The sequence below is a fragment of the Herpailurus yagouaroundi genome, unplaced genomic scaffold (assembly GCF_014898765.1).
Source record: "Herpailurus yagouaroundi ecotype Mexico unplaced genomic scaffold, PumYag 67503, whole genome shotgun sequence".
Taxonomy (NCBI): domain Eukaryota; kingdom Metazoa; phylum Chordata; class Mammalia; order Carnivora; family Felidae; genus Herpailurus; species Herpailurus yagouaroundi.
The window spans coordinates 2,564,595-2,591,886 of NW_024420310.1; the positions used below are offsets into that span (position 1 = coordinate 2,564,595).

Below are 27,292 nucleotides of genomic sequence, written 5' to 3' on the forward strand. Positions count from 1 at the left end.
GGGGAGGGTGGGTGATGGGTATTGAGGAGGGCGCCTGTTGGGATGAACACTGGGTGTTGTATGGAAACCAATTTGACAATAAATTTCATATTTAAAAAAATCAAAATTAAAAAAGTAAATAAATAAAAACAGTCTAAATAAGAATATCTGCATTTCCAAAATATTCCTTCAACCTGGCACAGTAAATTGAGTCAAAATCAATTGCATGAGATACCCAACAAAATCAGATAGTTCCATTTTAAGAGAAACATCTGACCCAGGTTGATTCAAATCTTTAAAAAACAGTGATTAATTATTTATAAAATGTATATGCTGTTTCTTTGAAAAGAATAACTACAAGTTCATAAAATGGGAAATACTTTTAACCAATTTATTTCCTCTCCTGTATAATTGAAAAGGAACACTCTTCCCACTTAAGCACTAAAAAAAAGTCTGCTGTTTTGTCATTAGGCTGTTGTGCGTAAAAGATTTATCTCTTGCACATTAAAGTGATAACCTTGAGACCGATTGACAAGGAAGCTTGAGAGGTCACACAGTCCTTTTCTCTTTGGACAAAATTATATACTTAACACCTGGTAAAAATTTTCTACCCTTTTTGTTCTTCAAAATACAATGTCTCAGTAATTTAAGTCTGAAAGTTAATTTTAGTATCTGGCATAAAGTCCATCAGATCCAACTGCAGTATAAAATAACAGAAGCTCAGGGGCACCTGGGTGACTCAGTCAGTTAAGCACCCAACTTTGGCTCAGGTGTTGATCTCACGGTTCATGGGTTCGAGGCCCGTGTTGGGCTCTGCGCTGACAGCTCAAAGCCTGGAGCCTTCTTCAGATTCTGTGTCTCATCTCTCTCTGCCCCTCCCCTGCTCACACTCTGTCTCTCTCTCAGAAATGAATAAACATTAAAAAAAATTTTAACATTTATTATTTTTTTGAGACAGAGAGAGACAGAGCATGAATGGGGTGAACGGGGGAGGGTCAGAGAGAGAGAGGGAGACACAGAATCTGAAACAGGCTCCAGGCTCTGTCAGCACAGAGCCTGATGCGGGACTCGAACTCATGGACCGCAGGATCATGACCTGAGCCGAAGTTGGACGCTCAACCTACTGAGCCACCCAGGCACCCCCCCCATTAAAAAAAATTTTAAATAACAGAAGCTCAGCATTAGATGAGATCTTAATCATCCAGTCCAGTCTCTTTTGTGATTTAAAATCTCTTCTATGATTTCCATTCCTGGAAAGTGATCTTTGAATGATGCCAATAGCAAAGAATTCTGCACATAGTAAGTCCATACCATCTCTAACCGGGCCCTGATCATGGTATTCCAGATGCACTCCAGCCTGGGGAGGGAAGTCACTGTGGGCTGGGTAGAATTGAGAATAGATTGCCTAGTGTATATAACAACAAAGTAGACCAAACTCTTATATGTCTAAAATGTTTGGGAAATGAATATGCAGGGCAACTGGTAATGCATTAAATTTGTGGCCTTGCACAGGTTACTTTGATCCTTCATTTCTTTATTTCTAGAATGGGGGTTGTAAAACTCATTTTGAGAGTTTGTTATAAAGATTAGAAATAACGTATGTAAATCAAGGTACCTGGCCCAAGTAGGTGCCTAGTGAATGGTAGCTATTATTATTTTTACCTTAGTTTTGGGAACTGCAAATCTTTAAAAAAGAGGAATATAATAAAATATACCAAGAGATAAAAATATGCTTGTAAACATCATACTGTTCTTTGCTGATGTTCAAGTGCTTGAGAGTGATTATAAAACATCAGTTATTACTTTTCTAAGTCTGTAGTTGTTGACAGTATTGAAGATTGAACTGAATCTATGCTGGCCGTAAGCCATACTGTAGAAGTTTTCTTTTTGAATAAAAATCTGGTATCTGCTGTTTTGGTTGTCATTTGTTTCTCTTACAAAGCAGGATGTTTAAAAGAATCAGCTGTTTGAGCTTGCAAGTCTTATTTATTTATTTATTTATTTATTTATTTATTTATTTATTTATTTATGACCTTGCAAGTCTTATAGATTCTGATATGTATGAATTTATTGCAGTTGCATGAATCTTCTTGTTCATGCCATAAATCATTGCCTGTTTAGAATTATAGAGTCATAACTTAAAGTCAAAAGGAAGAATCTTAAAACATACCGTAGTGCCAGTATGGTAAGTGTTCACAGAAAGTAGGTCAATACCAATAGTATCATTTACCTTACACTCTAACAGTAAACTGAATTTTACTTACATTCATTTTCATTGACACATTCAGTGAGTTTCTGTAGCTTAGTAGAATTGAGTGAGAGGATATTCATGGTATTATGTTATTAAAAGGCATTAGTTTTAAGGACATTTGGTATGTTCTTGTTACTTATCTCCTTCTGTGTTATATTTGTATTACTACTACTCAGCTTATGATCTATAGTCCTTTTAAAACTACCTTACCAATGACCTGTTAACAATTTACATTTTTCTGCCATTTATCTAGAATTGAAAATGTGATGTTAAATAACTTTGTGGTAATTTTTAGCTTAACTCTTTTTTTTCAACATTCATCACCATTTGTACATGTCATTCAGTCTTTAAATGTACCAGTTTGAGGGGCGCCTGGGTAGCTCAGTCAGTTAAGTGTCCAACTTTGGCTCAGGTCATGATCTTGCAGTTCAAGCCCTGTGTCAGGCTCTGTGCTGACAGCTCAGAGACTGCAGCCCACTTCGGATTCTATGTCTCCCTCTCTCTCTGCCCCTCCCCAGCTCATGCTCTGTCTCTGTGTTTCTCTCTCTCTCTCTCTCTCTCTCTCAAAAACAAATAATAAAACATTGAAAAACATTTAAACGCACCAGTTTGAATACTTTTCTTTTTTTGTCTTGCAGTAATTATTTAATTAAGGAAAGTGCTTATTAACCATACTGAATTATTTTTCTTGGATTTTGTTGGTAAAAGCATGCATTCCAAAGCAGAATCAGGTGGTGAAGGCTTGCAATGAGCAGCAAGATTACAACAAGACTGAATGTTTGGGATATAAATGCTGTTACTCATCCTTCAAGATCAGTAACATCAACTGTTTTGTCCCATTAAAGGATAGTAAGTTCATCCTCTTACATTTATTATATTTATGTTTTTAAAAATTGAATAAATAGGTCACAATGGCATAAGTTTAAATTTGGATCTCTCAGCTTAACACCGAAAGGGGGATCCCAGCCCTCGAGCAACACTGTCTGTAAAAGTCCAGAGGTGGGCAGGCCTCAATTCATCAACAGTTTCGGCTTAGCCTTTGATATGACTTTGGCAGTTCAAAATTAGTCTCCTCTTTTCTTTTGCTTTAGTCGATCTCTGTCTTGTTCCAGAGATTCCAGGCTCTGTGAGATCTAACCTTCAGTGCTTGGAAGAAGATACCAGTTGAGCATGCCTTAGCTTATTTTTCTCTTCTCACCTTTTCTTCCTACTTGAGTAGAATTCTTCCCGTTTATCTTGTCTTCAAACATAACGTTCAAAGTATGTAACGATAGACTTGCATGTTCCTTGTTAAGGTTTGTTTCTTAGTTTCTCTTTGTTCTATTGTTTTTGAATCAGGTTCTTAAGATTTGTTTTTTCTTTAAAAAGTTTTGAGAACTAGACCATCTGTTTTTGCTCCTGCATTTGGATTGTGGGGACATATTACCAGTTGGTCCCATGATGGACATATTAGATATGATTAAACACTAACAAATACTACAAAAAGGATGCATGCAAAACAATGTCTTAGGTTAATATAGTCCCTATTCAATTTACAGGTCTTTGTTGAACATCTAGTATTAATAATGGAAACTGAAACCTGATCATGAATACAGTATTACAGTTTCAGCACTGTCACACGGTGTTTATAATTCATTCATCAGTTTAGTCTTTATATTATGTGTGAAGAAACATTCAGCCTTTGTGGAGGGAAAAATTGTACCGTGACTTATAATTCCCCAATCATATTAGAATGCATTTCCAAATGAATATAAGAATAAAATATGCTTATTCACCTGCAAAGTCTTGATTTCTTATTTAATGTTTTATAATTTGAAGTAAACATTTAAGAAGCCATTCCTTTAACAAGTCAACTATTTGTAGTTTAATTCCCTCCTTGAGTGCTCTAGGATGTATAACATATGGCCAAGAAAAAAAACACACTTCGGCCATAGGAAGAAATATATAGTATGAGTCATAATAGTCTGTTAAGAAAAACAGTAGGATCATTTTGTTAAGGCTTCCTTAGGGAGGCATGTATTTCAAGTGTAGCTTTTAGTTGTATTTCAAGATTTCATAAACTCCTGCTACTGATAGAGTAGCAAAGATATTTACCTGTCATATAAGAATACTTCTCTTTTTTGCTTCATTCACTGATAGTTGTTTATAAAGGCTTTATGAAAGAGCTCAGATTTTCTTCTCTTGCTTAAGTCATAAAAGTAACAGAATATAATTAAACCAACAGAGCCTACACAGATGTTCCGGATGTTTGGGCTTGGTGTGATCGGCATGATCATCCTGGGATGTGTGCCCATTTTTTGCTGCTCTCTTTGGCAGAGGAGGTAGGCAAACATAAACTTTTATTTGCTGATTGCTGAGTGTATTTGGATATTTCTGTGTAGACACATTTATTCATATGCACTAGAAACACGGGGATTATGTTTGGGTCCCTTTTGTTTAAAAGAAGGTAGCTTAGGAAAAACATAAAATAGAGTTACCATAATATTTTTTAAATTTTTAAAAAATGTTTATTTATTATTCTGAGAGAGAGAGTGAGTGAGCACGAGCGAGCAGGGAAGGGGAAGAGAGAGAGGAGATACAGAATCCAAAACAGACTCCAGGTTCTGGGTTGTCAGCACAGAGCCCGATGCGTGGCTCGATCCCACGAGCTGTGAGATCGTGACCTGAGGTGAAGTCGGACACTTAACCGACTGAGCCACTCAGGCACCCCAAGTTACCATAATATTTTTAAATACATGTTATTTTCTTTTTCCATAAATTTAGACGTCCTCTTGGAAGGAAAAATACATTAGTGATCTGGGAGCCTGTGAGTGGAAGTGGTTATTAACTGCAAATCAGAAAGGTTCCTAGAAGTGTTATCACCATCTAGTAAATGGTCATCTACCATTGGATCTTAAAAGCCTTGGTCTCTCTTCAAACCAGTTTGCATCATGTTTCTTCTTAGCATCTTATATAAAATCCCTGTGGCCTATCAGCGTGATACCTCTAAGGTTTTTTTTTTTTTTTAACTTTTTAAAAATTTAATGTTTATTTTTGAGAGAGAGAGAGAGAGAGAGAGAGAGAGAGAGAGTAGGGGAGGGGCAGAGAGAGAGGGAGACACAGAATCTGAGGCAGGCTCCAGGCTCCAAGCTGTCAGCACAGAGCCTGACATGGGGCTCGAACCCACGAGCCGTGAGATCATGACCTGAGCTGAAGTCGGACGTTCAACTGACTGAGCCACCCAGGCGCCCCTATACATCTAAAGTTTTTTTAAAAAAAATAGCTCACTACCTCCTGGAACGGTGGGTGTGGAGACAGAGCAGGGCCAGGAGCAGGGTGGTGTGAGTGAGGCAATTAGAGCACAAAATTTAAGGAGACACTCACTCTGAAGTTTGTGCAAGTGGAGGGTCGGCATTAGCATGACCCTGAGAGTATTTCCTTCAGTTCTCTGGTAAAGAAAAGCTACCAGTTGAAGAGTAAGCATCTTTGATGTTTTTATTTGAGTTAATAAGAAAGTAGTGGTATTTGAGTTACCAAAACGTTGGTTAGATTTCACAGGAAGATTGAGACTATACACAAGTTACCTTATTTTCCATAAAGATCATTAAGTCTTTTTTTTTCTTTTTTGTACCTTTTCCTTGAGTTTGATGAATGTGTTCTATTCCTCACTGTATTTTCAATCCATAGCACAGTGCGTCATGTCTTAAGGTACTGAATACATTTTTGTTGAATAAATTAATGGTTGAGCGAATACAGAAATATAGTGGATGGCATTGACTAGCCTGGAAGGCAGTCCTATAGTAATTTAAACTTCTCATCACTCACATCATTTTCTCAGACCATTTTGAAGATACAGTAGAGTCATAGCCTTTCAACTCCTCCCATTTGCTATATGACAGTTCTTCTGTCAGTTTTCACTTAGTTTTGTATACTGAGTGTGTAATCCCTGTTCTTAGGCCTCTCCCATTTTCTTTGTTCCCACAAGTAATTGAGAATAGGAGTGGAATTTTTTACCCTTCCTTCTTCAGAGTCTGATTTCAGAAAAAAGATAACCATGAACAAAAATGAAATAATATTTGCTAGCAGATGGTGGCTAGGATTATGCCATGAAGTCTAGATGTCTGGTATAATAGGCCGGTGTAATAATTTCATTATGGCTCCTCCACTGTGTCTCTGCCAAGGAGTTTTAAAGGGATGTTCAGGTACGCTGGATTTTTCTTTAAAATTAATTTCAAAGAATTCTTCCCTGATAATCTATTTTTTTCTTTATATAGAGTAAAAACTGTTTGAGAGATTTGAACAGTGTGAATTGTGTATTTATTGAACACCAAAAATTTGGTTTTCTATAAGTTATTTATTTATTTCTAAAATTTATTTGTTTCTTCAGACATCCTGGGTTGTTTTTTGCAACCCCAGAGTATGTGCTTAGTGCTTGCTGCTTAGCTTAATTTCCGGTAACAATGGGTGTGTGCGGGTGGATGGGGCACTGTCAAGATTTTCCTGGTAAGCTGATTTTAGAGGCAAGGAGAATAATTGTGTTCGAATAAAGATCCTATCCTTGATACCAAACAAGGAGCTTAAATGGAAGCCAAAGCCTGCTAACCACTCCTTTCTTTTTGGGGTCAAGATATCTCTTTAGAACTATCCCCTTAACTTGTTTCCTGTTCGTCATTTCCAAGAATAAAGAGATAGATAAAATATTACAGTAGGTAGAATAAATGACCCATAAAAGGGAAATAGATGCAGCAGTAAAATCAATATGTAGTGGTTTAAAAAAGAAAAGGAGGTAGCCAAACACAGTTGTTTATCTAAATCAACTAACTAGGGGCTAAAAGCCAGAAGCAGATCTGCAGTAACATGATCTGGGCCTATTTGTTGGAAGAACTCTTGAGGCATTGGAAGAAACTATTAAGCTCCTCCTCCTGCCGGGTCCTGTCCTTTACATTAAATATACCTTCCTTCAGATGTTGTAGCTCTCCCCTCTCGGCCTCCAGTTGTAAGCCAAAACAAGTGATGTTTTGACGTTCCGTAGCTCCTACAATTTGGACGGTGTGTTTTATTCACAGATCGCCTCAGGAGCTAACAACTGGCAAGGGTTAGAGGGATGAAACATGAGAAGTAATATGAGCAGGTGGGAGAAATGAAAGCAGTTTAGGGGAAGAGGATAATCACTTTCCAGAGCCAAATGTATTTTATTCTTTTGGTGTCTAATTCGTGCTTTCTACAGTTGAGCATATTTAGTTATTGCTTGTGCTAGGCATTGTGGATGATACAGAAATGTCTGAGACATAGACCCTACTTTCAAAGAGCTTAAACCTACCTTAAAATAAGCCCCAAGCATGACATGTTAAATAATAACATATGATGGAATATAATTAAGGATTAAGAGGGTGGTGGCAATAACTTACCAAAGTTTTGAGGCAGTGGGGATCAGGATGAATGGGAGAGGGCACAGTGGGCTCTGTGGTGGAGGTACTATTTGAGCTGAGTTTTGAAGGGAGGACAAGATTTGGAGGGGGGGCTCCCGCATAATTCATTACATCCAGATGGAATCTCCTCACTATAGACCCCTTAACTGCTTGTCATTTCTAAGCAGAAGTGGCAGAATTTTTCCCCTGGAATAATCTGTAACGTAATCTCTAGTTTGCTTCTACTTGACTCAAGTTCAGGTGAGGTATGAACCAGGTACACCGAGAACTCAAGCCAGCTTGAATTGGTTGCACATGTACAGAAGAGAGCAGACAGCACTAGTGAAAGAAAGGCTTTCTAAGAATTTTCTACTAATAGCCTTATTAAACTTGCATATAAGATGCGTTTTGAAATTCATTACGTCTTCAAGGTTATGTAAGATCTATTTTTATTCTCATTAATAGGGATCAGAAACCTCGTTAGGTTTAAGTGTCACTGGCAGGCTTAAGACTTACATAGAGATGAAGGAAGGAGGAGATCAGGTGGATGAGGATGAAAGGAAGCAGGGGAGGGGGCTCTAGTGGGAGAGAAGAGAAGAGTGGTGGCTGAATTGTTCCCGTTACAGTAATCGAGTGCCAATAGTTATAGTCTCAAGTGCCACATTTAGTTTCTAATCTTTATCTGTTTTTAGATAAAGTTTAATCTTTATACATAGACCAGTTAAACATCTGTGTATTATATAGTGATATGATACTTGAGTGTGTACATAGCTTTGGTAAGGTGGAAAATTCAAATATTATAATACCATGCCTATTAAACTCAGATGGAGTGCATTTTCTTGTGTTTCTTTCTTCCTCAGATTCGATTTGCAACTTTGAATTAAGAAAAAATCCAGAACTCAGTCTGAAAATGACAAAACTATGTTTTCTTTCAACTAATAAAAAGCCATGTTTTTTTAAGATTGTAGATCATCTGATACACAGATGATGTAAATAGCACATCCCCCATACACTTTCAATGTTGCTACTTGCCAGATGGCTGTTACTGAAAATTTCTACATTTAGACAAATCCTGCTGCGTGATTCTCTGTATTATAATGTGGTTTTCATTATGCAGATAGTCTTAATACCACTTACTTTTTAGAATGGGAGGTAAAGAATTGGGAATAAATGTGTCAAAGATTGCCTAAAAATCATCACCCGTTGAATTTTAAAAATAGGCATTTACATTTTCAAATCTCCATGTTTGTGTGTTTCATTATACTGTACAACATAATTAGTAATGTTATTTTGAAAAGCTTTATGCAGTAATTAGCCAACTGCTGAAAGGTTTGAAGTTCCTAGGATTATATACATGTGAATTCAGAGAAAGGAAATAAAGTCTGTAAATTTTAAAAGTATGGCTAGTCTGTAAGAACTTTGATAAAATATGATCAGATGAGAATGTGAGCAAACTGGAACCCTGCTCTAACATGACTCACTATAGATTTGAAACTCACATAAAGCCAGTTCTTCTTGGACCCTGTTCAAGGTAATTTAGTTACTGAAATAATAAGAGAATCTCATTATATGCAGATTATATGTCTGAAATGTTCCCATAAGAGAAGTCTGGAGTAGTAGGTACTATTAAAAAGAACATTTTGTTGCCAAGTAACTAATAACCTCAATGCAAAATGCAGTGGCCTTTTCTCAGTTCCCATCCAACTTGACCTTTTGGTCACATAGAACACTGTTGATTGCTCCCTTCTTGAAACTTTCGTTCCTTGGATTTCATTGTTCCCTTTACCATTCTGATTCTTCTCGGTTTGTTTTTCTTTGTTGTCTCAACTGTGGTTGTTTCTCAAAGTCTTATTTTCATCTACCAGAGAATATTACAGGTATGTAGCAGAAAGAACATGTAAAAAGATCTATGTTCTAGTTCTGCCTTTTTTACCAGTTTTATACTGAGGTTAACCTCTTTTGGTATTGGTTTTCTCATAAAATTAGGGTAGAGAATTGAGTTAGATAATTTCTAAGGTTCTTTCTTTTTGGTGTTTAAAAAAAATTCATGGGTTGGGGGGCAGAGAGAGAGAGAGAGAGAGAGAATCTTAAGCAGGATCCATGCTCAGCACAGAGCCCTATGCAGGGCTTGATCCCACGACCCTGGGATCATGACCTGAGCCAAAATCAGAAGTCAGACGCTCAACTGACAGAGCCACCCAGGCGCCCCTAAGGTCCTTTCTGATCATAATATTCTGGGCTTCTCTGAGTGAATGAGTCTTAAATCTGAATCCTGAAATCCTTACCTCTACCTATTCCATATTTCCAAATGCCCTCATGAATTAGATGTTCTGTTAGCACCTTAAATGCAACATGTACAAAAGCAAATTTATCTTTCTTTTTTTCTCTCAAACCATCTCCCCTTGATAGCTGTCCATTTCTTTCAGTGATTTTTTTTAGTCTCCCAGGCTAGAAACCTTTGAGTCATCTGTGACTATTTCTTTTTCGTTATTTTTAATATGTAATCTATTCTCTTAGTCTACCTGTACTTTTTGGTTTCCTTTGGAATGAGTCTGAGATTTGCCTCTTCTCAAATTTATTTATTGTTACATTTATTGTTACCTTAGTCCAGGTCTTATGGTGTCAATTTCTGTCCTGGGTAAGTGGTTTTAGGAGAGGAGCAAAAACAAACAAACAACAACAACAACCCCCCCCCCCCACCAAGGTGTATTATTCTTCTAGGGCTGCCATAACAGAATTTCAGAGACCAGGCAACTTGAACAATAGACATTTATTTTCTCACTGTGAGAAATCATGTGTCCATGATCACAGTGCCAGCTGATTTGGTTTCTGGTGAGGGCTCTCTTCCTGGTTTGCAGTTGGCCATCTTCTCACTGTGTACTCACATTGCCTTTCCTTGATGCATGTGAGAAGGGGAGAGAGAAAGAGTAAACTCTCTTGTTTTTAATTTAAAAAACTGAAAAAATCAGTTTTTATAATGACATTAATTGTACTGATTGGGGCCCCACCCTTATGACCTCATTTAAACTTAATTACTTCCTTAGAGCCCCCTATCTGCAAATTTAAACACACTGGAAGTTCGGCCTTAAATATGTGAGTTTTAGGGACACAGGCATTCAGTCCTATAACACAAGGCTAGTTGGCATCCAAGGGCATAGAAAGGATTGAGAACTGCAGAGGACATTGGAATGAGGTGTTCAATCCAAAGAATTTATACAAGAGAGACTGTAAGTAACTAGGATGGGACTGTAAGTAGGGTTTGGAAGATGGCTAGGAGCTGAGTCCTGGAGAAGGTTCCTGGTACTTTGATAGGAATATATGACTTTGCCCTTAAGAAGGAGGGAATTTGTAAGGGTACTTGCCAAGCCAATTTGAACATATGCCTGGACTCCTAATCTACTCTCCTTCTAATCTATTATGTAATATCCTGCCAGATTCATCTTCAAAAGATAGTATATTATTTCATTTCATTATATTATTCAGGAACTTCTAATCCATTCAAGAATATCTGGATTCCAGACCTTGTGTTAGGTGGTGTGAAGGACAAAATGGTGATTCAGATCATACTCTGCTCTCAAGGAGCACATAGTCTCATAAGGACTATATACAAATCCCCAAAGTAAAAAGTCACACTCCATAAAAAAATTAAAGGTAAAAACAATTAGCATGTTGGCCTTTTCTGGTTTATGTAAATTTTTCAAATACATTGTCTTATATGACCTTCAAAACAAAGGTGCAGGGAAGTTTGGTCTCTTGCTCAAGATTACATGATACAGCAAGGATTACAATCTATCTTCTGAGTTACTTGCTTTTTCTAGTATAGAAAACAGGAAGAAAAGAAATGCAGATAAAAACACAATGGCATTTTGTTGCTTCAAGCCCACTCAAAGGGCTGTGGCTTTCAAAGTTTTCTATTTTAGACTCATTCTATAATTCCAATACCATTTCTTATAACACTACATGTATCTTTTGTTCCATCCAGGTAGCTATATTTGTTTTTCTTGGTATACCCCAGGCTTTATTCTTGCCTCTGTTCTTTTGCCCACATTGCTCCCAAATCTTAGGATTGTTCTTCTTCATCCTCTTCATTCATCTGAATTCTTTCTTTACCTTCATATTGCAGTTGCCGCAACTCGTCCATGAAGTGTTCTGCAAAGGCTCCTGACCCCAACTTTTCTCTTTTCTCCCAGCCTCCTTCTGGACTTGTGTTCTTAACCACATAGTCTAACACATAATTATCCTTTGTTTCCTGTTATTAGTTTTCTTTCTCTGGCTAAATTGTAACTTCTGGGAGGACAAGGGGCTAAGCTTCATACTTCTTTGAGTCTAGAGCTGTGGTTCCCCAAATGGGGTCCCTGTACTAGTCTCACCATCATCCCCTGGGAGCATGTCAGAAATACATGTTCTCAGGCCCTACCCCAGACCTACTGAATCAGAACTCTGGGGTTAAAGCCCCAAGATTTGGGTTTTAACAAGCCCATGTATACTCAGGTCTGAGAACCATAGGTCTCTAAGACTGTTTGGTAGGCAACTCAGTAAATAATGATTGGAGTAATCTAGGCAGTCGTTTGGGTGGATTTTCTATCTTTTTGATGTTGCAAATGATAAATTTTTTGTCTATAAAATTGATGTTACGTTCTTTAACTGTCTTAAAGAATTTGTATTTATATCAATGAATTAGAGTTTGTTAAGAAACATGGAAAAGCCAACCTATTACCAGTATTTATCATATTCTAGTCTGTAGATGGGTTCTATGGAAGTAACCTTGGGAATATTTAATAATATAGATTCCTAGGCTGTACTCAAGAGAATCTGATATAATAAGTGGGGGATTTGGACCTGAAATGTGTATTTTCTAAAGCACCCCAAATGAATCTGATACATACTCCATTTAGAACTACACTAGACTCTCCACTTCAATCCTTTTTATATTCATTCTTTCTGCAAACATTTATTGAGCTCCTACTTTGGTCTGGGAACTTGCTAGGTGTTGTATTCTTCTTCTCTATCTGATCATCTCCCTGGGCAGCCTCGCTGTCCATGTTATGAGCCATCTAAGCCCATAGCTTCAGAGTTCTCTGATGTACTCAATTCTGAGTAATCTTTCCTGTATTCTGTATTGGCCAGCCACTTTCATGCCCATGTCCTGAATCTTGTCATTCATCAAAAATTGAACCTCTGAGGAGGGCCTGGGTGGCAGTTGGTTAAGCTTCTGTCTCTTGATTTTGGCTCAGGTCATGATCTCACGAGTTCGTGGGTTTGAGCACCACATTGGGCTCCTTGCACTGACAGTGTGGAGCCTGCTTGTAATTCTCTCTCTCTTCCTCTCTCTCTGCCCCTCCTGACATGCTCTCTCTCACAAAATTGGTAAATTCCACTAAAAAATTGAACCTCAGTGTCTGAAATTTTAAACTTCAAATCTCAAACTATTCTTTGACCATAGGTGCTTTGTCTTCTAGGTTTTTCCCTTCTTTTACTCTTGCTACACCTGTTCTCATTGAGACATCCAGGTTCTTTAATTCTCTGTTTTCCCCTGGTTTTCTGTCTTTTAGCATCGTCTGATTTCTTTATCCAGCCTGGATTCTATTGTCTGATGCATGAATCCATTGTTTCCAGTTCCTTTGTTTCATTAAAATTGAATCCACACCATTTTTCTGTTTCTAGATCTAGGTTCCTGGGAATTCTTAGAGAAAACAATCTCACAACTATATAGATATGCATCACAAGAAATTCCCATTGTTTCCACTTAGTGTTTCCAGCCACACCACTCTGCTTGATGTTTACAAAGAACATGCTTCTTCACCACTCTGATATTTTCACACAATGTACCACCCACTGATTGAAATGCTCTTATATTATCTTCCCATCTCCACTCTTCTTTATCTGGCTCACCCCACTCTGAATGCAGGCCTAAGCTTAAAGTTCATCTCCTCTAGGAAGTTTACCCCAAACCTCCGCCCCAGACTGGGTCGATCTCTTTCTTGTCTGTTTCCTGTTTGTTTCCTGCCAATCTCTGCTTACCTCTATTTAGATTATCTCGATGTGATAGAATTATCAGTTTATATATCTCTCTTCCATTCTAAATTTTAAGCTCCTTGAGGGCAGGACCCATATATTATTCATTTTTATGTCTCTAGTATTTAGAATGGTGTTTGTTTCAGGAATGAGCAAATGTGTTAATGAGTGAATGCATATGAGATAAGTCGATCTGTACACTTCAAGTGTGAGTATGCTGGCCACAGTATGACATTTTATATAAAAAGAAGAAAGTCACCTCTAGGACTCTGGACAAATCATTTCAACCCTACTTTCCCCCTTGGGCATTCTCATTAGATATTGAGTAGAATATCTAACTTTGGATCTCAGTAATAAATGTTAGAAGGCTGAACCTAAAACCTAGTTCTCTGCAACCTAGACTAGTACAGTACATTTTGAAATAATAAGGTCATGTTGCATTTTTCTTTGTCAGTTAAGGTGAAATTTAGGCCATTAAATTTAAAATAAAATCTTTGTATAAAGAAAACATAGTCATTTTATTTATGTGAAATAAAATATATTGAAGTCACAACATTAGAAAAAAGTGTAAGTCCCCAATTTCTTATCTAAAATTCTGAAATCCAAAAGGTCTGCAAACCTAAAGCTTTTTTCGTCTTTTGGCAGCAAAACCTGAGCTGACCTGACCTGAGACATTTTTAGTCCTTGCTTGATACTTAAAATGAATATTCATATATTTTGTTGTAGAAATATTACTCTGTTTGATCATGAGATGTTGCCCCGGACTTCATGGGAGTATCATGTAATATTCAGTATGTTATGTCATACTGCCTTTCTAAAACCCCAAATATTCTGCATTCTGAAACACATCTGGCCCCAAGAGACTGAGAACTACAGAGTTGTTTCAGCTATTATTATTTTTTTGATACTGAAGTTAATAGCTCTACCAAGAGGCCATAGGTAAATCATAAATACATTTTTGGCCTTCACCCACTATTTCATTTATGCCTGGATATTTTTTTATGATTGAGAAAAAAGTATTTATTTGCTCCATATCTATTCTTACCTATTAGAGCTCAGTGACAACCTAGTAATGCAATTTGAGGGGAGAAAAGTGAATACTACCTTCAAAGTCATCATTTCAGGGGCAGGCTTAGCAATCTCTGGGCCCCACATGCTAAGAACCTGGTTGCTCTTTATAGCTAAGTAGCACCACCTGGAGCCAGGTGTCCTCTTCTGTACACTACCTAGCTTTGAGCTGAGGATAGGACTATGTATCTGTCATTCCCTGTTGGTAATATCATATGCAAATGTTTCTTTCTCTTTTGGGTTTCCATCCATACTTTTGCTTTGAGCATTTTCTAGTTTTTCTCCTTGGCTTGTGCTTAGGTCTTTAGAAAGTGAAAGCTCTTGGGGCACCTGGCTGGCTCAGTCAATACAGCATGCACCTCTTGATATTGTGGTTGTAAGTTCGAGTCCCACATTGAGTGTAGAGATTACTTAAAAATAAAATCTTTTAAAAAAGAAAGTGGAAGCTCTTATAAATATCAACTAACATTTCCAGAACCCTCATTGGGTACCAGGCTCTCTGGGATATATAAAGTTACAAGGTAAAGCTCTAGCCTGAAGTTATTTCCAAGCTCTGAGGGGGGAAAGGGAGAGGTTTGCATAGTGAATGAGAGATTGCTTTTTAGATTTAGGAAGGTCTGGATTTGAATCCTGGCACCACCAAAGAGTATTCTGATGACCTCATGCAAGTTACTTCCCTTCTCAGTGCCTCAGTTTCCCCACCTGAAAAATGGAAATGCCTCATCAGGTCATCATGAAGATTAAATAAGATCCTGCACATGAAGTGCTTATACACAGGTCTTGGCACATGGAGAAGTCTATCACACTTGTTGTTATTAGTCATTATCTGCTAATGCTGCAGTGGTCTAATGGAAAGAGTGCATTTTAGAGTCAAACAGACCTTAGTTCAAATGCTAGCATCTCCATTTACTATCTGTGTGTGACCTTGGGTGAGTTATCTTACTTCTCCAAGCCTCAGCTTAATTATTTGGAAAGCAGGAAACACAATATCCATCTTATAGGGTTGTTGTGAGGATTAAGTGAGATCAAGTATGTAAAACACCTGGCCAAGTTCTTAGCCTGTGATATATCGGCTCTCTGGCACCCCCAACCCTGACTGTACAAATTCAAGGAAGTACAAGATTGAATTCCAAATGATCGCAATAGTGAGTAAAAGTGCAAACTTGTAAAGTTGTAGAAGATAATATAATATGAGCTATTACTATTTAGTTTTGATATTCATAGGAGGGAAGAATCCCTATAAGCTAGGAATAAAAGGGAAGGCTACCTAGGCAAATAACATAGAAGCTAGGTCTTGAAGGGTGAGTAACATTGATGTCAGCAGAGGGAAGGTAGGACAGCATTCGTGTTGTGGAGGATCAAATGATCAAAATGACGCTATACAGAGTGATAGTAATGGTGACAATTACTCACAATATGAGTGAGCCAGGTACAATGTTTTCTATCAGATTTGCCGAATATGGTGAGTTAAGCGGTCAGGTGGGAATGTGTAAAAAGAGTTATGTGGGTAACTAGCCTTTTCCCTGTACCCCATCATTGTTTTCTTTTATAACCCACCATTGTTATTGTTCTATCACTGTTGAGGAACAAGGTTTCACTTTGAACTTTTAATTTTACAGAAAATGGGCCAATCCTTTAGGAAGGAAAGTCAACAAAATTGGAAAGGGTGTGAAGAAACAAAAAAAGAAACTAAAGAAGGTTGCTGAGATGTTAAGGACAGCAGCAGAAGATGAGTAAAGTTTAGGTGGTGGAAAGCAGTGAGAGAACAAAGGTAACTGGCGGTAGGATATAAAATTGAAGTGTTTAATATTTGATTACTGTTACCACCATCTTGGTTCAATGATGTATATATTTTTTTACCCTACAAATGTTTAGACCACAGGATTATCAGGTTCTGAAACCATATTATCACTAGGGATATTTGGATGCAGGAAGGTGGGCAAGAAGTGTGCCAAGTTGTTTGGGTACAACATTATTTGGTTTAGCCCTTCAGAAGAAACAAATGGAATCTTCTTGCTTTGACTCTGAGGATCCATGAAAGATACCTTTGCTAAATAACAATGGTTATAGTTCCCCATATGTATTGACCATGGTACATATCCGGGGGAAGGAGGTTCAGGAATCTGACAGATCTGCAATTGAATCCTGGATTCTAGCTGTTAGTTTCAGCTCCCTGTTTCTCAAACTTAAATAATTCAGTATCATAAGTGATTGAGAGAGTGGATCCCAGAATCATACGCCAGGGACTACCTGGCCCTCAGGCTTACAGATCCCCCAGGCTTGGCCTGTGTTTCCACCTCCCAAAGTAATTATGAAGATCCAACTAAAAATAAAATGGTTGGTAAGAAAAGAGGTATACTTTGGGGAATAGAATATTGGAATGGGGGTCAGGAGACTCAGGCCACTAACTAGTGGCATTTTCACGGGCAAGTAAGTTAACCTATCAGCAACTTGATACCATCAGCTGAAATTTTTGGTGTAGCTTAAACAATATAATGTATGTGAAGATGCTTTGAAAATTATAATACAATACTCAAATTTAAATTGTTAATTTCTAGCCTCAGTTGCAGAGGAGAGGAGTGGAATACTGTTGATCTTAGTGTCAGGAGACTCTCGTTTTACTCTCAATTCTGTCATTTTGTACCATGGGAGCTTGGGCAACTCCATTAGCTTTCCTGGGCTTCAGTTCACCAAGCTGCAAAATGAGAAGTTTGGACTAGATGAATAGGAAATGTGACTTATCTAAAAAGAATTGAAATCCTTACAACAAGGCAGTTTATATTTATATATATGTGTGTATATACATATATATATATATATATAAAATGATTTATGTAATACATAAGTATATATAATAATAATCATACGTGTATATGATTATACATACCTATATATTACTGCTTTGTATAAGTTTAATGCAGCACATGCATGTGCATATGTATGCACACACAGACACACATATATGACATAAATAGACAAAACAATCTCTGTGTGCCATTTACTGGGGCAAGGAAGTTCACTTTGTTATTCAGAAATTTTCATTGTATTTGCCACAGTGTATTTTGTCTTTACACCTCACAGATAGTACACTGGCAAACTGAAAATACATAAGTTAAACATAACATTGAATACAGTTTGAGAACTCTGTTGCAGTCATTTCCTGTTCTAACAAAGTGTGATGGATGTATACTAGTCCTTTCGAGTTGTTTAACTCTACTTTACTTTTCTCCTGTAGCATTATTTTCCCACTGAGAAGAATACAAACCATTCCAAGCAGAAGAGACTGCCCCGGTCATCTCAACCTGATGGAGCATTTTAGAAAGACAAAAATTTGTTCTTATTTGTGTCATGTTTACTTACAAATATGAAATAAACTTGATAGTTCTGTTTTTGTGCATCAAACCAGGATCTGAATTCTTCTTATTAAAACTAGTTTCTACAGAATTAAAAAAAAAAATGTATGAAAAGCACCGGTGGCATTTCAGGTCCTATGTAGTGATTTTTGCAACTTGGGTTATGTTATCAAGATATACTTCTGTTGGTGTTAAATAAGGCAGAGATTTCATGTTGTTATTCACCTTCTATTCAGTGTGGTGGGGCAATGAGAGGAAGGGCAGGTTTGGCAGGAGAAGATGAATCATTTGGGGATAGGCTGTTTGAAGTGCTTATGGACCATCAAGGTACAGATGCCTAGTAGGCAGTTGTATATAGTTTATATGTAACTAGTAGCCAGTTATATATAAATCTGTGGGTCTGGAGCTCAGGGAAAAGGTCTGGCTGGATATAAAAGGTTAGGAACCATCAATATAGAGATGATAATTGAAATCATGATTTCAACCAGGAAGAATAAAAAAAGAAGGGACTGGAATAAACTGTAGAGGACCACAAGCATTTAAAAGATTATCAGAGAGACCTGAGAAGTATGAAGAAAAGCAGGAGAGTGCTGTTGGGGAGGAAAAGTTTTTCTATACTTTTCAAAATTCTTTTGGCTGGTCTAAGAATTAAATTGACACGAGACAAATTAACAGGAGAAATAAAATTTAATTATATACATACAGAGGCTCCATAAAGAATTTGAGGCCTATAGATAGTCAGACAATTGAGGCTTATATGCCATTCAGAGCTACAGAGAAATGTGGTAGGAGTCTGGGACTTCAAAGGGAAGAAGATAATTGACAGGTAGATGAAAAAGAATAAATGTTGGGTCAACAAATGTTTTCTGGGCCATACAAAAACAATGGGATATGGAGAGAAATTTTAACAAACAGATTTTGCTAGGATCCTCCCTGGCTGCCACACCTAGTTCATATTATACTATAGTTATCTATGGTAATAGCTCCCTTTCTGGAGCAGGTCCTCTATCTAAATTCTTTTAGGCAGTTAGCAGGAAGGCAAAACAAAACAAAACAAAAAAAAAAAACAACAACAAAAAAAACGAGCCTTCTGTTTCTTAAAAATAATCAGCCTAAAATAATCTACATGCCAAAGAGACACATTTTGGGGTGCCAAATTTTGCTCCCCTACAGAGCAGTGTAATGAATTCCAAGAGGCTGGCATGTTTCAAGGAAGAGGGAATGATCAACAGTATCAAAATTCTGATTCATTTCCACTGGATTTGGCAACATGGAAATCATTGGTGACTTTGGCAGTAGCAGTTTCAGTGATGAGGTAGGTAGGAGCAGAAACTAGATAAGTTTGAGTTGCATAGTGACTGGGAAGTGAGAAAGTGAAAGTGTGGACAGCTTGTTGAAGAAATTTGGCTGTGAAGGGAGTCAGAGAAACAGTGGTATAGTAATTGATTGGTAGTTTAGGATAGGGAGAAAATCTTCAAGATAGGGGAGTAGAAGAACATGGAATGTAAAGGCTGGGGGTGTGGGGAAGTTTCAACCTGTCCTTCTGACCCCCAGTTTATCCTGTTCTGTTTTTTCCATTGCGTTTATCACCTGTGAACACACCATATAATTTAGTTATTTATTATCCTCATTTATTATGCTTCCCCTGCCAGAATATAAACTCTCCTAGGGCAGGGAGTTTTATGTGTTCAGTTCAGGGATACATCCCAAGTGCCTAGGACAGTGTCTGGCACATATTAGGTGCTCAAGAAATAAAATACCTATTGTATGATTGGATTGGAAACAAAATATTTTTGTGGTATTCTTCACTTTTGCTATGATTATGGGTGCTTCCAAGGCAAACGGAAGTCTTAGGAAAAAAGCCAAGCTAAACTGTACAACAAATGATGACTAGAGTTTAGTAAACAAGTGGTTGCTTTTAAAGCCATTCCCCAAGAATCCGGTACTGCTGCTCTAAAATTTAAGAGCTGCATTTAGGGAAAACTAAATGAAAAAGACCAACCAAAGAAGTTCTCTGGGTAGAAATAGGAAGTAATAAAACAACTCATAAGGAAACAAATAATTTAGAATGTAAGATTGAAATTTTAGTAAAAGCAGGGGCAATCTGTGAATACAAACATAGTCTGATGCAGTACTTTGAAAGCTATAGATAGGAATGTCTGCAACTATTCTCTGACAGATTAGAAACTGGGTTGCAGGGGACACTGACAGAGATTACCATTAAGCGGTAATGTGAGGGGAAAGAATGTGAGCTTAGAGTGGCGGTCAAACAACTAGATATGCAGAATAAATGCTGGCCCTGAGATGAGAAGTTGAAGCGATTGTGGGTTGTTGTTATTAAAGATTAAAAGCCAAAAGGATCCTCACAAGAGTAGGAAGGATGTAACGTTGTTCAGAATGCTATCTTCAACACCAGTGCCTGATACACTACTAAATCATGTCTGACATGGGTGACCAGGTCCTATAAGAGGTAGATTGGTAGGTCATAAGCGTGTGACTAACATGCAGACTTTAATAGTCACAGAGTCATTTCCCTGAAGTCATTACCGTATCTGTTCCAAATGAAAAGACACTAGCTACAGAAGAAGTACTTCTGATACAGAGCCTAAACTTAAACTGATTAGGGTGACTGCTTTAAAATCAGAGGTGATACACTTTCTCCCCAACTCCACAGAGACATTGAGACTTTAAACCAAGAATGACCAAATGGTCAAAAACAAAGCTCTTTCTCCTTAGCCCGTGGCCAACCAGACATTGGTAGAGATCTGGATAGATGTAAAGTTCAGTAGTTTGGAAAATGAGGAAAAGATCTTAGATATCAACATCATGGACAATGGAAGACATAAAATGTCTTCTTTAAAGTATAAGAATACATGTTTTATTCATTATGGAATTTTGTAAATATTTCTTGACTATGGTCTAAATGATGCACAACTTTCCCTTGGGAGGACTAGGAAAACTGATAATACTTACTATGGGATTGCCAGGCTGAATTTAAAGCCTCACACCAAGCTGTAATATGTGGGTCAGCTCCTGCCTGCCTCAGATTTCAGCCAGAGGGCTTGCCAAAAAAATGAAGCTGTACATGGGTTGTAACTTCAGGGTAGAAAGAGCAGAGGGAGGTGAAACTTACTTGGAAAATATTTAGGACTTAATGGAAAATTGTTTAGGAATAGCAAGACTAGCTCTAAAATGTATGGGGCCTAGTACAAAATGAAAATACAGGGCTTCATGTTTACAGTTCTTAAGAATTTCAAGAAGATGGGATGCCTGGCTGGCTCAGTCTGAAGAGCACCAGCTTTTTTTTGCAATTATTATTTTTTAATTTTTTAAAATGTTTATTTTTGAGAGACGGAGAGAGAGAGTGTGAGTGAGGAAGGGGCAGAGAGAGAGGGAGGCAGAGAATCTGAGGCAGGCTCTGTCTGCACTGACAGCAGAGAGCCCAGTGCGGGGCTCGAACCCACAAACTGTGAGATCGTGACCTGAGCCAAAATCAAGAGTCAGACGCTTAACCAACTGAGCCACCTAGGTGCCTCAGAAAAGCACCAACTCTTGATCTTGGGGTCATGAGTTCAAGCCCCACATTGGGTGTAGAGATTAATAATAATAATAATAATAATAATAATAATAATATATAATAATAATAAATAATTTCAAAATGGTGACAGCAGAACATTAACCAAGCACAGGGCCTTTTTAAGAGCTGGGCCTGTGTATGACTGCACAGGTTGTATGCCCATGAAACCAGCCTTCAGGAATAGTTGTCATATATGGCAAATTGAGTTATCATATATGGATCCCTCCCCAACCTTCACCCCTACCAATGCCCAAAAAGTGATAGAGAAGTTAATGGAACTCAGTGGCAAACTTAGCAACTAAAACTCTATCTTTAAAAGCTTTATGGCAAGGTCAGTACCTGAAGGGAAATGTAGGCAATGGCCAGGGCCTACAGATGGCAGAATGATTAGGGTAAGGGTTTGCCCTCTTTAGTTTCCCCTCATTGTTCCCAGAGTCAACAATGGGGAGTCAACAACTTTTAAAGATTAATGTTTTAAAGATGAATATTACTGAAATTTCAAGAACACATAATCCCAATCGTACACAAATTGATCCATGAAGTAGAATAACAGAAAAAGCTGCTCATCACTTTTATGAAGCTAGTATGCTATGGATACCATGACCAGAAGAAGACAGTGCAAGAATATATTAGAGAATATAAGAGACCAATTTAACTTAAGGACATAGATACAAAAATCCTACAAGTTGTGTGTGTGTGTGTGTGTGTGTCTATGTGTGTTTGTGTGTGCGCCCGCGCACACGTATACAAACCAATGGTGTATTTGTTCCAGGAGTACAAGGATGTTCCAATCCTCAAATGCATAAGAATATAATTACATTAATGAACTGAAGGAGAAAAATTACATGATTTTCTGAAAAGGTACAGAAGAAAGCAATTGACAAATATCAACACCCATTTATGATTTAAAGAAACCTTAGAAAACTAGAAATAGAAGGAAACTCCCTTAACCTTTTAAAAGTAAATACAATAAACAGTAAGTATTGATGAAGACAACTTAGAGGTGTTCCCTTTAAGGTCAGGAACAGGGCAACGAAGCCTGGTGTCACAGCCACTATTTTGTTTTGTTTTTGTTTTGTTTAAGTAAACTCTACCCCCTACATGGGGCTTAAACCCATGACCCCAAGATCAAGAGACGTACCACACGCTCCACGAACTGAGCCAGCCTGCCCCCCACCCCATAAAGCTGCTATTTAATATAATACTAGAGGATCTAGCCAAAGAAATCATTTAATAGAAACAAATCTCTTTTAGAGGAGCTTAGGTGGCTCAGTCAGTTAAGCCATTCGGCTCTTCATTTCAGCTCAGGTCATGATCTCCTGGTCATCAGATGGAACCCCCTGCGTCAGGCTTCAGGCTGAGTGTGGAGCCTGCTTGGAATTCTGTCTCTCCTTCTCTCTCTCTCTCTCTCTCTCTCTGTCCCTTCCCTGCGTCTCTCTCTTTCAAAATAAGTAAATAAATATTAAAACATTTTCTTTAATAAAAAAAGAAACATATCTTTTAAAGACTAGATGAGGAAATCTGTCATTTGCATACAGTGTCATCATTTACGTAGAAAATACAAGAGAATTAACAAACAATTGGGACTAGTAAAACAGTTAAGAGTGCTATATCCAGCACCTAGAGTCCATAACAAGTCCATTGCATATCAGTTTCCCTTTACTTATTGCTCCGAGCAAGGATAACCACTGTTCTGATTGTCCAGAACTGAGGGGTTTTCTTGGATGCAAGACTTTCCATGCTAAACCTAAGACAGTCACCTTAGCTATGGCTCTGATTTCTTCTTTCCCCTTATAACCCCTGGAAATTTACTTTGCTTTCAAGCTAGTCTATGTACTAAAATTTGTTTGGGTATTATATTTTATCCAATATTCCTAGATATTTTTAGCATAAGGTATGGATCTACATCAGCTCAATCTGTTCTTTTGTCAGAATTCTCCTTATTGAACCTTTAAGAATAATGAAATGTTTAATGACATGGGAAAATGTTCATGTGTAGAGTGAAAAAGATTACATAACTGTATAGTTGAGTACTGTTTTTATTACAAAATATGTCATGTATTCATGTCTTTGAAAATTTTGAGACAGCTAATAGAATTTCTACAGACATAAATGACTTCAGTGTCTTTTGAAGGTGGATTATTGTGGGGTGGGTAGGGGAGAAAAATCTGAGGTTGAGCAGTTTGGAAAAGGGGAAGGATGGTAGGGTAGGAAAAGCAAACTGGTGAAGATTGGGACAAGTAGCACAGAGGGAATGTTTCCATTGTAGTGAGAGGGTTTGTATTTTAAACATTTATGACCCATATCTCTTTCTCTTTTTTCACGTTGTATGACTTCTCTCACACTGGAGAGAGAAAGTGATCAACTGTTATTCCTCAGAGCCTTGGATCCAGATTGCATTGTCTTATTGAGCATGCAACTAGGTCCTTGGAGCAGGCATTTTAAACAATCGCTTACTAAGGGGATTTTGTAAAATCTATGCTTCAACCAGGACAAGTTAACTAAAATATATTTGAATGTTAAATATTCTTAGAAAGGCTCTGATATATGTCGGGTTTTTTTTTTCTTTTTATGGTAATAAAGCAAATAAATAGCTGTGAGTCCAGACTCAAAACAGCTTTGATGAGTTGTCAGGGATTTCTTGGTCATGAAAATGATGGAGATCTGCTCTTGGAATTTTTAGGTATATATGTGTCACAATAGGGAAATCCCGTCTGAGGCAGTTTAGTCTTTTAAGAGTTAAACACAGGTTACATAGAGAGGAGTGGGTGTGTATAAATATAAAGGAGTAGCACTAGGGAGATCTTTGAGGTGATGGAATAGTTCTGTATCTGAATTGCAGTGATGGTAACAGTGAACCAACACGTGAAAAAATGAAAGAACTATGCACACACGTTGTACCAATGTTAATTTCCTGGTTTTGATATTGCACTGTAGCCATATGAGATGTACCTACTGGGGAAAACTAGGTGATGGATATGTGGGAATCCTCTGTTCTATCCTTGCAACTTCCTGTGAATCTATAATTATTTCAAAATAAAATTTTTAAAAATTAGGTCTTATAGACTAACATCACCCAGGAAAAGCCAACAGGACTCCCAGATATTCTGTCTACTTTGTCTTAGTTGAGCCCCATGGTTGGGAGAAGAGGTTTGGCTGACACATCTGTGTGTCTTCCCGAGTAATGTGTTAGACAATGAAAAGGTAAATATAGCCTGAAAAGCCTTGTTCATCTTCACTGTTATATAAGCCAAAGTGTCTTGCTGCAGTTAGAGAAATGACATTCCAAAACATTCTTCTACAACTGGTTTATTTTGACAGTTTAGTCAATGGCCAGTTGATTCACTGAAGGGTGAAAAAAATCACCTAATGAACTGAATGATTGATCAGTCAGAATGTTAAGCCCTTCACTCTGTATAGACAGACACGGGATGCATACTCCTGATAAAATTGGTTACAGAACAGCTTTTAGACAATTTGACTTATAATTTTGTTAAAATAGAGGGTCATTCATACTTGGAATAAGCATTAAAAATGACTAGTTCATTGGAAAATGGACTTTAAGTGTCTAAGCTAAGTTTAAATGTAATAACATTTAGAATTAGAAAAGACGAAAAATTGTCCAATCCAACCACCTTATTTATTTATTTATTTATTTATTTATTTAATTTTGAGAGAGAAAGAGTGTGTGAGCAGGGGAGGGGTGGAGAGAGAGAGAGGAAGAGAAAGAATCCCAAGCAGGCTCCACTCTCAGCATGGATCCTGATGCAGGGCTCAGTCCCATGACTGCAAGATCACGACCTGAGCCATTATCAAGGGTTGGATGCTTAACTGACTGAGCCACCTAAGCACCCCCAGTCACCTCATTTTATATGTAGCAGTTTTTATCTGAGTGAAAACTAAGATTTAGACATATCTAGACATCCATTTTCATTGGTTCCTTACGTCAGGCCTGGGGCCTGGTTAGGTGTGTGTCTGGCCACTGGGGGCAGAATCTTAGTGACGGACCGGTGAGTAGAGTGTCTGTTCCTCTGATTGGCCCCATAGACTAGGCCAGAGTCCTATGGAGAGAAGAGCATTCTTTCCATTTCTCCTTGGAACATAGCATGTGTTAAAAAGAGAAGAAATAATAGGCATAATAAGTAAAATATGTGGTATGTTAGAATGTAATAAATACTATAGAAAAAAGTAAAAAGTAGAGCAGAAGAGGAGGGGTTCAGGGTGGCACTGACAGGAGGCACAGGTTGTGCTACTGAACAGTCAGGATAGAATTCATTAAGCAGGGACAATTTGAGGAAAGACTTGAAGGACTTAACTGACCTGGTATCTAATGGAAGTGGATTCCAGCAGAGGGACAGCTACAGCAAAGGCCACAAGACAGGAATGTGCCTGGCATGTTAGTGGAACAGCAAAAAGGCCTGTGTAGCTCATTCAGAGAGCAAGGCGAGGAGTATGAGGTGAGGAGGTGAGAGTGGTGGTCAGGGCCAGAAGATAGATGGGGTCTTGTTGGCCATGATGAGGACTTGGGTTCTCTCTGTATGAGATGGGAACTGGTGTGGGGCTTTGAGCAGAGGAGAGATGGGACATGGCTTGTGTTTTAGTAACATCACTTAGGCTGTTGTGTTGAGAATAGACTGTAGAATGGCAAGAGGGGAAGCAGGGATGCCAGTGGTGAGCCTGTTGGAGCCATTCAGGTAGCTCAAACCACAGTGAGAAGCAGGTGAGAAGTGGTGTTAAGAAGGTCTGATTCTGGGGATATTTTGAAGGAAGTGTTGATAGGATTTCCTGACAGATTGGATGTGAGGTGTAAGAGAAAGAGAGTAATCCAGGAAGAACTGAAAGGATGGAGTTGCTGTCAGTACTGATCTGGGGAAGGCTGCAGGAGGAGCAGGTTTGAGGGGGATGATCAGGGAATTAGCCATGTTGAATTTGAGGTGATTATTATATATTCAAGTGGAGATGTTGACTAGGTCATTAGATAATAGCAGTCAGGAATTCAGGGCTGCAAGATAACCATTTGGGAATTGTCAGCCTGTAGATGGTATCTAAAGCCACAGGAGAGAATGAATAAGATAAAGAAAAGGACCAAGGAGTAAGTCTTGGTACATATCACAGTTGATGTGGGGAAAAAGAGGAGAATCAGCAGACAGGGAGTATCAAGTGAGGTAAGAGGGAAACCCAGAGTGTACGGTGTTTTGGAAGTCAAGGGAGGGAAAAGAGGAAGATGTGATCCACGGCCAAATGCTGCGAATAGGTCGATAAGATGAGAGCTTACACTTGAAGGCTTGTCAATTCCGAGGTCATTGTAGAATTTGATGAGGGCAGTGTGGTGGAGTGGATGGAGTGAAAGCCTGCTTCAAGTGAGTTTAAGAAAGACTAAGTAGAGGAATTAGAGATAGCAGATATAGGCAACTCTTTTGAGAGGTTTTGTTTCAGACAGCAACAAAGAAATCAAGCAGTGGTTGGTAGGTGGTGGGGACTGAGATAAAGAGAAGTGTGGTTTTCTTAAGGTAATGTATTTCATAATTGGAAAAAAAGGTATTTCCCCATTTTAAGTTTATTGACAAAGGCGCAATTAATGCAGATCGTGTTGAATGAAGACATGACGTGTCAAATGGAACAAGAGGAAGTAAAGCAGAGGTTTTGAAAGTGAGGTTTTGAA

General features: G+C 38.0%; 1 protein-coding gene across 2 annotated transcripts in view; it reads left to right on the forward strand.

Moving 5' to 3' along the window:
- Positions 1-18,102, forward strand: part of FMR1NB (FMR1 neighbor) — a 30,757-nt gene extending 12,655 nt beyond the window's left edge. The window contains exons 3-6 of one of the 2 annotated variants that reach the window (XM_040467527.1): positions 2,939-3,079; positions 4,455-4,551; positions 16,320-16,471; positions 17,936-18,102. In XM_040467527.1, coding sequence (XP_040323461.1) covers positions 2,939-3,079; positions 4,455-4,551; positions 16,320-16,437 — 356 coding nt within the window. In that variant the 3' untranslated portion in view covers positions 16,438-16,471; positions 17,936-18,102. The remainder of the gene's footprint in view (positions 1-2,938; positions 3,080-4,454; positions 4,552-16,319; positions 16,472-17,935) is intronic. The other variant, XM_040467528.1, reaches the window with a different exon arrangement.
- Positions 18,103-27,292: the final 9,190 nt, after the last annotated feature.